Raw genomic sequence first — 10517 nt, 5'->3', positions numbered from 1 at the left:
AAAATAAATAAAAAAAATAATGATAATGCATTTTGCCACAGGGCCGGATTAAATTGTTCGGCGGGCTGAAACCGGCCCGCGGACCGTATGGTTGACACCCCTGATATAGACATTTAGCATGAGGTAAGCATAGTTTGGTTTATATACAACTATAACCAATGGTTTTATGTAAAAGTACTGTACATAGCCTATGCATCAGCAACCTTTACAATCCAAAGAGCCAAATTTGCCCTTATTCTTGATCAATAAAATTTTTCCAGAGACATAAAACCTATATGTGACCTCTTTTTGTTTTATAAATCCCTACTATGAAAATTGTAAACTCTATAGTGTTTGAAATTTTTTTTTTTAAACTTTTAGACAATTTTCCTGAATGAAGAGTTCCAATTTGATGGAAAATGAATATAGAACGTGTAGTTTGTGTCTAATGACAAAAAGCAAAATAAAAAAAGTGAACCTAACAAATACTGTGGATCATTGGTGTCATTCTGTTGTGGAAATTCAAAATTCTATGCAGATATGGCCTACTGTGAAAAATTCCAAAATTAGCCTCTTTTTATTTATTTATTTATCTTTTTACCTTTCATATTTAAACATAATTCTCACGTCTTAAACATTGTTAGCCAAAGTTGTAAGGAGCCGTTGTGGTTTGGGGGCTGCAGGTTGCAGACCCTTGGCCTAGAGTCTACTGTACTATAATACTTTACAGTTTAAAACACTGTACAGCATTACCTGATTGTGGCCAGTTCATTTTCTATGCACAGTAAAATGCTGTGGTATGTATAACTCAAAGATATAAAAAGAAAAGGTTTGTTGACAAACTGGTTTACTATTAGCAGGGGAATCATGGTGGTAAAACTAAATAGTTTCACTTTCCAGTTGTCAGCCATAAAGGTTTGTTTGAGATTGTTTTGGGTGGAGCTGTGTAGATTAGTTGTTCCTAGAGAGTAGGTCCTAAAATATATCAGAGTTCAACCGTGAAACAACTCCAATCTTATAGAAATTCAAATGTAACTCAACACCGTTTCCCTGTTTGCATTAGATGCTTAGTTACATAAAAAGAAAAAATCTAAACCAAAGTTTACTGGTGACCTTAAATACAGATGTGGTAAAATGGACTGTTTCTATAACAGGTTTCTCATTAACAAGCCAAATGCTATTTCATCCAATATTTTACATATGTTATGACGATTTACAGTAATTAGAACCTCAGCTTTTACTCTTTTCCCTTTTCACATTTAGAATTCAAAAGTCAAAATTAAGACTCCGCCTTTTTAGTTATGCTCTCTGCCACAAAACATCCCAACTAATGAAAGAGCAGTTTCATGTTACAGATCTACAGAAAGCCAATAATACTGAGAATCTGCCTTACAAGATCTTACTGAAGCTCAATCCTAGTCTTCAGAGGTTCATGTTGATGGGTATTCATGCATTTAAAACTAGTAGTTGGGTATAGTGACCATCACCATGGCAACTCAAAACTAAGGCTGTGTTCCCGAGACAACTGCTCTAAACAAATAACCTGACAATGCAAAACCAACAAATACACCTGAAGAGGGAGTGTCGGCCTAGCAGGACATTTCTTTAAGGCTGATTAGTAGAACAAAATATAAATATTTAATTACCCTAAATGAAGAACATGTTGCATATACTAAGCTTTTTTATAAATCATATTTCTAAAGAGTCACAAAATGTTTCACATCTTTTGTGTTTTCTGAAAACGTTTTTTTTTTTTACCTTATTTCCATTTCTTTTTAATCTGGTCCTGCTGTAGATCAACAGGAAGTACTGAAGAGGGCTCAGCATAAAGTTGATCTCATCGATGGCCGCCTGGTCTTCAGCGTCAAAGGCAGCCTGTCACCTCCCAGCACTTCTCATGACACTACCCCTACAGCACCAGCAAAGGTCGGCACATTATTGGAGTATTTTGTCAAGGTTTTCTAATTAGACCCACCTATTCATTCTCAAAACCTTTTGAGTCGCTACTCAGGTTTTCCAATGATAATTAAAAGTCATAGTTTTTTCCCATTTAGATTGGTGTCGTTGATTTAGCTTGATAAGCAATAGGTCTGGTTTATGCTTGACGCATGTACCTTCTGCACAGAAATGAGATGTGCAGACACGACGTCCGCAGCATTTATGCTCCATGCAGCTTTTCTTCAGAAGTAGCCCTGTTCTTTTAGACTCTAGGGGGCAGCATTGTGCTCTTAAACCAAGCGTAATACACCCACTACGCGTAGAAGTGGAAAACACAGTCATTGCCAACAAGTAAAAGTAGAGTTGGTGTTTTTTCCTGAAGTTTCCCCAAGTCCTTTTTTAATTACTGTGCATGCGCATCCGCTCCTCAGGGGCATCGCGTGAAAAAAAAATCCCCGATCCGCTACTGCACCATCTACTGAGGCCTTCCTCTTCTCATAAACCTGTATGCAGTTCGCTTCTTGCAACCCTCAGCCATGTTGAAAGTATACAGTGAGAGCTAAAATGAATGGTTAACACCAAAGCTAATCGCTAAGCTAACCAGTTACATGAACACTAGAAGTGCCCATGTACAGCCAGCGAGTGGAAACTAACAAGGAACGAGCACGCACATTGGCATTACATGAGTGCATCAGAATGATGGGCATGTGGGACAACCATTAGATAAGGCGATACCACCGGAACTTGAGGAACAGAGGGGGTGACGGTAGAACCAAAACTCTGACCAATCCCTGCCATTTGGTGCGAATATTGACTACTTTCAGGATGGAAGGACCTGCGATAGACTGGCGACCTGTCCAGGGTGTACCCCGCCTCTCGCCCATTGACAGCTGGAAATATACACCAGCACCCCTCGCGACCCCAGCAGGGATAAGCGTAATAGAAAATGGATGGAGGATGGAAGGACCATTTTATCCAGTATAACAAAATGTGCTTCCGAACAGAATTACCAACTATAGCTTTAAGCCTCTCACTTTCTTCCAAGAGTGACAACAATTTCTCTCCTCGGCAGTCGAAGGAATGCACCTAATGGCTGCGTTCTTTGGCACGCAAGGCCTCATTCAACCGTTCCCCCTCAACAGCTGTACTGAAACTGTATTTTTAATTGCCATGAAAATTGTAGTTGAGAATAAAGATACTTTGATTGATTGATTGATAAATATCCACCAGAAGGACTGCGTTCTTGTCCATGTTTTTTCATACGGGAATGTCCACGTAGTTAGAAATTTTCCTAGGTGTGCGGAGCAGAAACTTTTGGCCGAGTGAAGGGGCGTGGTAGCTAGACTGACGTTATATAGCTGTGTGGATCCCACGGAGGCGTCAAGCCTAAACCAGGCTTTAGACATGTAGCATTTTGGATTAGTAAAGTGATACCCAGAGACTTAAATTTAAACATGATATGATAAAGATAACATAATAAAGATTATCGATTAACATTTACAGAAGAGCTGCACTAAACTGTCGATTTACCAATCGATTGGAGGATGGTGTAAAAAAACCTGACTGTCAGGTTTTGTACGGATTTTGCTGTATTTTACTGTCTGATGCAGAATGTCAACAGAGAAGTAAAGTGCTGTGAAAATGTCAAAGCAGGTAATGATAAACGAAAAGCTCAGACTTTTACGAAGCCTAGAGAAGTATATGTCGAAAACACTTGTGTAGAAAATCTGTCTGCTTAAAGGCAAAATCTGAAAGAATGATAAAGAATATGGGATTTATACACAGGGTAATATATATTTTCACTTTGTAAAGCCTGTTATTGATGTGCTTTTAACAGAGCCAACAATCCATTCCTGTCTCCTCTGCCCCGCTAAGTGGTAATGAAGTTGAAGAGCAACTGGAAGAACAGGAGATTTCTTCTCCTGTTGCAGAGGAATTGCTCACCTCTGGCTATTATTCTGCTGAGCATTACCAACAGAAGGAAAAGACTTTAGAGAAGAGATTATCTCAAGCTGAGGCTGCAGGTGAGGTTGGGTATGTTGTGCTATTATGCACTGTTTTAAGTGTTTTAATATGTATTAAATAACTCTCCGTCTGTTAGGTATTGTCCAAACAGCTGGTATTAGGACAATAGTTGAAAGGGTGATTCGAGCACTGCCGTTCTTTTAACAAACTTTGCACACATAAAGAGTAAAGGAGTGACAGCTTCTCTTCAAGTTCAAGAAATGTATTAACAGAAACAACTGAATATCCAGGAAACATCACTATAGAATGTTGTTCATATGGATCAACACTATAATTCAATCAACACGTTCTCTCTACTAGGCTAGTGAAGCTTAACTAAACTACTAAGCAAAAAGTAAAAAAAACTAAGGAACTATGTAAACACAAAAGAACAAATAAAATAGTTGAAAACCATCATCAGAATGATTCAGTGAATCCTGGTTCACTGCAGATCTAAGTTAGAGAACCAAAGTACATCTTAAAGAATGTGAAATGAGATTTTAACTAATTTAGAACATTTGATATGTGCTTCAACCCTTTCATAATGCAAATCCTGAGTTAAACAAAACATTATTCGAGAAAATAACATTTTATAGAATGATTTGCTTTGTAAAATCAGTACCTATAGGACACTTGATTTTTTTTTTATGCAATTATTCCTCTGGATAGCTAGGGGTGCTGTAGCGATTGGTCGCTTCATTGGTTAACCCCAAAGATATGCAAAACACTATTAAATTGACATTAATCTTCCTTATTGATTATGTACCAACGCTCATAGCTCTATCGATCGATGGCAGAGTGAAACGAAAACAAGCATCATGTTTAACACGAACTGTAGTTGTAAAACCTTGTGGAAATAAAGTTTGTTGAAGCTGTAAATCACACTCAAACACATCAGCAAAGCTCAATTTCCAGCATGCTAGCAGAAGCTAGCCTGTAACTGGATCAAGCATTAAAAACACAATGACAACATACTAAGTAAACCATTCTAAATGTTCCTTATTTATTACTTTGCCAAACCTCTGCCGTTGTCTTTGGTTGTGGCGACGGACGTCCAGTTGCAGTAAATTACTGTAAGATAAAGCTGGTTATCTCAGCAGCGAGCAGGCGGCTAGCTCAAAGGGAACTCCTCGTGAACCCTGGCCTGGGATGCGTTTACACGGGTTCCAATGGTCTGCACTTGGTTTGTGAAGGGGGTCGCAGCATTGGCTCTGTTTCTAGCATCGGGGACCTCCGCACAGCCTTCTTTTGAAGCATGGGTTCCATGGAGAGCGCGTAGAGCATTCCAGACCATGCACAGCCCTCCTGGGGACACACCCCTTCCTCACGGGCAGCAGCAGGTTGCTGCTCCACCGCACCCGGCGGAGCCAACTCGATTCCATTTGGGCACGATTTTATCAAGCAGATTGAGCTCCTCGTCGCACTGAAAAATAAATTTTCTCAGATGGGAGACAACATGGTCCAGTAAAGGTGATTTAAACCCCGACAGAATCTTTTTAATGGAGGAAACCACCTTTCCCCACCACCACCATGGCATTCAAGACGCCAACCTTCCACGAAGCAACATCGTACAGCCACAAACCCCACAAAAAACGGCAAAAACTAGAGAAAAAAGGCATAAACGACAATTATATACACAATATTTCCAGGGAAAAAAATAGAAAAAAGTTGGAAAAACCACTCAACAAAAAAATTCTCATGCCCGCTTTCTTCTGCTCCTTCACTCAGCACGTCAAAGGGCTGCATACCCTACAGAAATTGAAGAGCCGCTGGGAGTGGAGCCTCAGTTTAATTGGCTACATTTTCAGCAGCATAGAGGAGCTGCTGGTGGACCTCAGAAGGGCCTTGTCCATATGGAGATTGTTTCAGGGACCATTGAGAGCCAGCAGGTAAGAAATGCTGAACAGATTTCTTTACTAGACTTCAAACCGGTTTGAATAATGCAGTGTGACAGCACTGTTAGTACTCGCAAATATAATAGTTTATATTAGTAATAAGTTGGTTATCTGTGGCTTTAAACTTATCTTAGGCAGACGCAGTGGTATCTCCCATGGTCTTCCACGATCCTCTGTCCACCCGAGTTGGAACTATTATCTGTGAAGTAATAGATCCTCAGCTGACTGAGAGGGTCGTACAGGAATCAAGAGAGGAAACGATACCTGGTGATTTCGTACTCGTGAAAGACTTGATTGGAGTTCCTTTTGGTGCTGTGTTCTTCCTCAACCTTGTGCCGTGGGATGAAGAAGAGAATGGAACTGCAGTTCAGGTGAGATAATTGGGCATTTGTTATACATTAGTACATTTTAGTACATTTGATCAATCTTGTTAAACTGATGTTTTGCAGGTACTCCGCCTGGGCCTCAACAAAATCCTGACTTCCTGTGAGAGAGAAGGTTTTGAATCTGTAGCCCTACCTGCACTCGGTGCTGGTATTGCCCTTCGTTTTCCAATTGCTCTGGTAGCAAGGGTTTTACAGGAGGAGCTCTGTAAATTTGAACAGGAGAGAAGCACGAGCGCACCAGTCCAGGTTCGCATTGTTCTGCACCCCAAAGATGAGGATGCTTGTCAGGTAAAGTTTTTTTCATATTTTTTTTGTCTTTAGTGATGAGTTTAAAACAGAAATTCCAGTACAAATGGAACTATTAAGTTAATGTTGTGAGAGTAATGTTTTGGCAATTTTAAGGTGCTAGCTAGTCAGATTCTGTGAGATTCAACCATTAAGTTAAAGTACACACAAAATCCAGAGGTGTCAAGTAACTGAATATAAATACTTCATTGCCCTACTTAAGTAGAAATTTTGGTTATCTAACCTTTACTGGAGTAATTATTTTTAGCAACTGTATTATTATGATTTCTATATGTTACATTTTAAAATTAGCCTCATTGTTTCTAATTAATTCCTGCTTGTTTTTTTGTTCTGACTTGTCATTGTTTAAAAAAAAAAAAACAGCAACTATCCAGACAAATTGAGCCATCTGGAAAGATTGAATTTAATTGTGGTTGGAGGAGGTACTACACTATGTTGTTGTTTTGCCAACTGTGCCAACTGTAAAAAAACTAAAAGGTAGAAGAAGAAAATGTAGAAGAAGAACACAGCAGCAGCTGTATGTAGTTTAGCATAATTTTTTTTGTAGTAGAGATTATGCAGAATGTTAAACCAGTCCTGCATATGAATATCCCAGCTCCGTTGCACTCGTAGAGTCCCACCTAACAATGCATGTTATGAAGTTGCATAACTGCTATACATTCCACAGCTATACTCTGTGAATCTTTTTTTAGACTTGCTGCACAAATTTATGGGAGGATTTAGATATTTTGAAAAATCTTTTAAAAAACCCTATTGCAAAGTTTTTTCATTCCCATTTTTCCATAAAGTAGACAAGTAGAGTTTGTGTCATATTGAAGAAAACTTTAATATTTATTTCAGATTTGAAAATGTTCATATGCATAATATTCCAGTTACACCTAAATGCTTGTTATGGGAAATAGTGATAACTGATCCCTCAGTTACTTATTAAATTAAAGGAAACGTTGATTCCATCAAGTTCCAGCATTTTATTGAGGACCAGAGCAGAGATAAAGTAATCACACCCTTGGCTAACCCGCAGCCTGCCCCCTTCTGTTCCCGGCCCTGGTCTATGAATCTCAGCACACCCTCTCCTCACACATTGGATTATGTCTTTATATGTCTCGCTGCAGCCGGTATAGCAAACATTTACAATTCCACACAGAAAATACACAAGCACTGAGCATCGAGAGTGAAGCTGTCTCCTCCCTGAGTGCAGCTGCTCACATGTTTTGGAGGAGAGGTGAACTTAGAACCCAAGCTTTAATGTTTTCATTTACAATGCCACAATATGATTTATTAATGCGCAACACAATATATTGGGTGTGGAAGCTGCTGTTTATGGAGGACTTTGCCCAGAGCTTTCTTTAAAAGGTAATAAACAACTTCTAAGGTTGTATATAATGGTGAACTTGGTTAGCAAATTAATGAGAACATCTTAGGTATGGGATGAACAAAAATAAACAGAATGAGAATTACATGTTTCCTCCTGCTTATTAAATGTGTCAGCTACCTTCAATTTGACTTCTAAAGGAAACATTTTTGCTCACAGCCTTATGTCAGAATCGATATGAAATCACAAAAATAAACAAAGAATTGTTTATTTTTAATAAAACAATGCATATTAGATGAAAAAGACACTAGAATGATCACTAAATAAAAAAAAAACCATATACTGCAAAGGTATCTCTCAAAATCATTGAATTCAGCTATTCCAACCACAGTCTTGGCCATAGCTGTATAAAATCCAGCACCTTGACACCCAAACATTAGTGAAAGAATGGTTGACTGTGGTACAATGGCAGAAGGCCACAGTCAACTGTTTGCACAATTATAATAGCATTGAAATGACTGGCAACCACAGCAACTCACCAATAAAGTTTTGGGCCATTTTAAATTACTGGGCGAACCAAGCAGAATGTGCAAAAGTTGCCAACTTTCTAAAGAAGCAACAGCTTTGGACCTCCAAACAGCTTCATTAAAATGTTAAGTCACTAAGTGGAAGCAGAGCATGTGGGCTGTTTATTTAGGATTTGGGCTCAGCCCTATAGTTCAACTGAAAGGAAATTTTAATACTATTGCATATACATACATTTTGGACAATGTTGCTCCTAGCTCTATAGTAACACTTAGCATTTTGTAACCCAGGCTTTCTCATCCAACATCAGCGTCAGATCTCACAGATTCTCTCCTGTCAGAAAGATCAACAATTCTCATAAACACAATTTTAAAGCTTGTAGACAACCTTCCCGAAAGAGTTCGGCCTGCTAAAGGTGGAGTGGTACTTTTTGCAAACATTGTAATAAATATGTGTCTTCATTGGGTTTAGGTGTGTGTAAATGGAAGTGGCTCAAAACTTTTGACAATATAGTTCATACCTGTATCATGCAGGTGCAACCTGGAACTTGTATCAAACACTTGTATATTGATCTTGTCTCTACAGATCTTCAAGTCTGTCCAAGAAGATATGAAATACAACAGATGCACTGAAAATGACCTGGAGAGTGGCCTTAATTTGGGTGGGTTTGGACAAAAGGAGAATTGTAATTCAGTTTAGTTTTCAGTCATGGTTATTGTATTGTTTTATGTCTGTTTTATGTAATGTTGTGTAATGGTGGATTTCTAACTGCAAATGTGTGATATAATAAAGCAAAAATTCTGTTTAACTGCACGAAAGTTTCTAGAATTCAGTACTCTATTAATTTCTTCATTTATTTTTTCTCCAGGCTCCAGTACAAAGAGGATTGTTCTGCTCGGGAAAACCGGATATGGAAAAAGCAACGTAGCTAACACCATTCTGGGGGAGGACGCTTTTACTGTATATCATTCTCCGAACTCAGGAACACATTCATGTCATTCAGAGACAAGAACAGTCAATGGGAGACGCCTAACTTTGATCGACACACCCGGTTTCTTCGACACCGACAGGACTGATGAGGATTTGAAGCCTGAAGTAATGCGTTGCCTCACAGAGTGTGCTCCTGGACCACACGTCTTTCTTATTGTGCTTAAAGTGGACAAATTCACAAAGCACGAGCAACAAGTCGTCACTCAAATCCGCGAGCATTTCTCCGACGATGCTTTAAAATATGCTGTAATCGTCTTCACTCATGGTGGCCAGCTCCCAGAAGGGATGAAAATCGAAGAATTTGTCCATCAGAACAAGAATCTGAGCAATCTGGTGAAGATGTGTGGAAGTCGGTGCCATGTCTTTGATAGTAAACACTGGAATGGAGAAAAGCAAGATGTTTACAGGAGCAACCAGTTCCAGTTGGAGGCATTCCTTCAAACAATAGACAAGATGATTGAGGAAAAACATGGATCCTACTACACCAACGATGTTCTGCAGCATGTCGAAGAAAAGATCCAAGAGCAAGAAAAGCAGATTCAAGAGGTCTCAGAATATTTACCCCCACAGGAGATCAGAAAACAGGCTAAAAGCTTTGTGTCAGAGGAATTTAGGATCCAGCTAGCAGGTATTACCACTGGTGCTATGTTGGGGGCCTTTTTTGGAGTGGCAACGTTAGTGGAAGTTGTTTTGAAAGTTGTGAAGAATCCAGCCGACATCACAAAACACGTGAGAACTCTAACATCAAAGGCACCCGCAGTGGCTGCAGCAGCTGCAGCAGGAACTGAGGTGGCAGCTGTGGCTGTTGGGGTGGCAGCAGGTGTTACCACACTAACTGTGGCTACTGCGGGAGGAATACGTGGCGGAATCATTGGATGTGAAGCATCGAAAGAAGCAAAAACACCAATGGAGGCAATGCAGAAAACCGTTGAAGCCATCAAGGAAAAAAGAAATACGTTTAAAATGTTTCCACAATAATTAGTTTTTTAAACTATTTTTTTCGAGTTTTGATGAATATACTTAACTTTTCAAAGTTATTGTGAATGTCTTTTTTTGCACTTGGCCTTTTGAGCAGAAGCATTCCGGCCCCCTTTAATGGTGGATGTCACAGCGCCAACATGCTTCTGACAGATCTCCAGAAATGATGCTAGTTCGATGCAGAACGCAAAGGAATGTTTCGTC

General features: G+C 39.3%; 1 protein-coding gene across 1 annotated transcript; it reads left to right on the top strand.

Annotated features, from left to right (window-relative positions):
- Nucleotides 1–3841: 3841 nt before the first annotated feature.
- Nucleotides 3842–10292, top strand: LOC105917673 (the record flags this gene model as incomplete). The annotated part of the gene is made up of 6 exons (XM_012852548.3): nt 3842–3941; nt 5650–5810; nt 5951–6187; nt 6266–6490; nt 8931–9006; nt 9214–10292. Coding segments are annotated over exons 2-6 (1653 nt in total), but the record flags the coding sequence as incomplete, so codon positions are not given.
- Nucleotides 10293–10517: the final 225 nt, after the last annotated feature.

Source organism: Fundulus heteroclitus, chromosome 14 (assembly GCF_011125445.2).
Source record: "Fundulus heteroclitus isolate FHET01 chromosome 14, MU-UCD_Fhet_4.1, whole genome shotgun sequence".
NCBI classification, from domain to species: Eukaryota; Metazoa; Chordata; class Actinopteri; order Cyprinodontiformes; family Fundulidae; genus Fundulus; species Fundulus heteroclitus.
The sequence above is the reverse complement of the archived record's forward strand: the minus strand, read 5'-3'. Positions and strand labels throughout refer to the sequence as shown.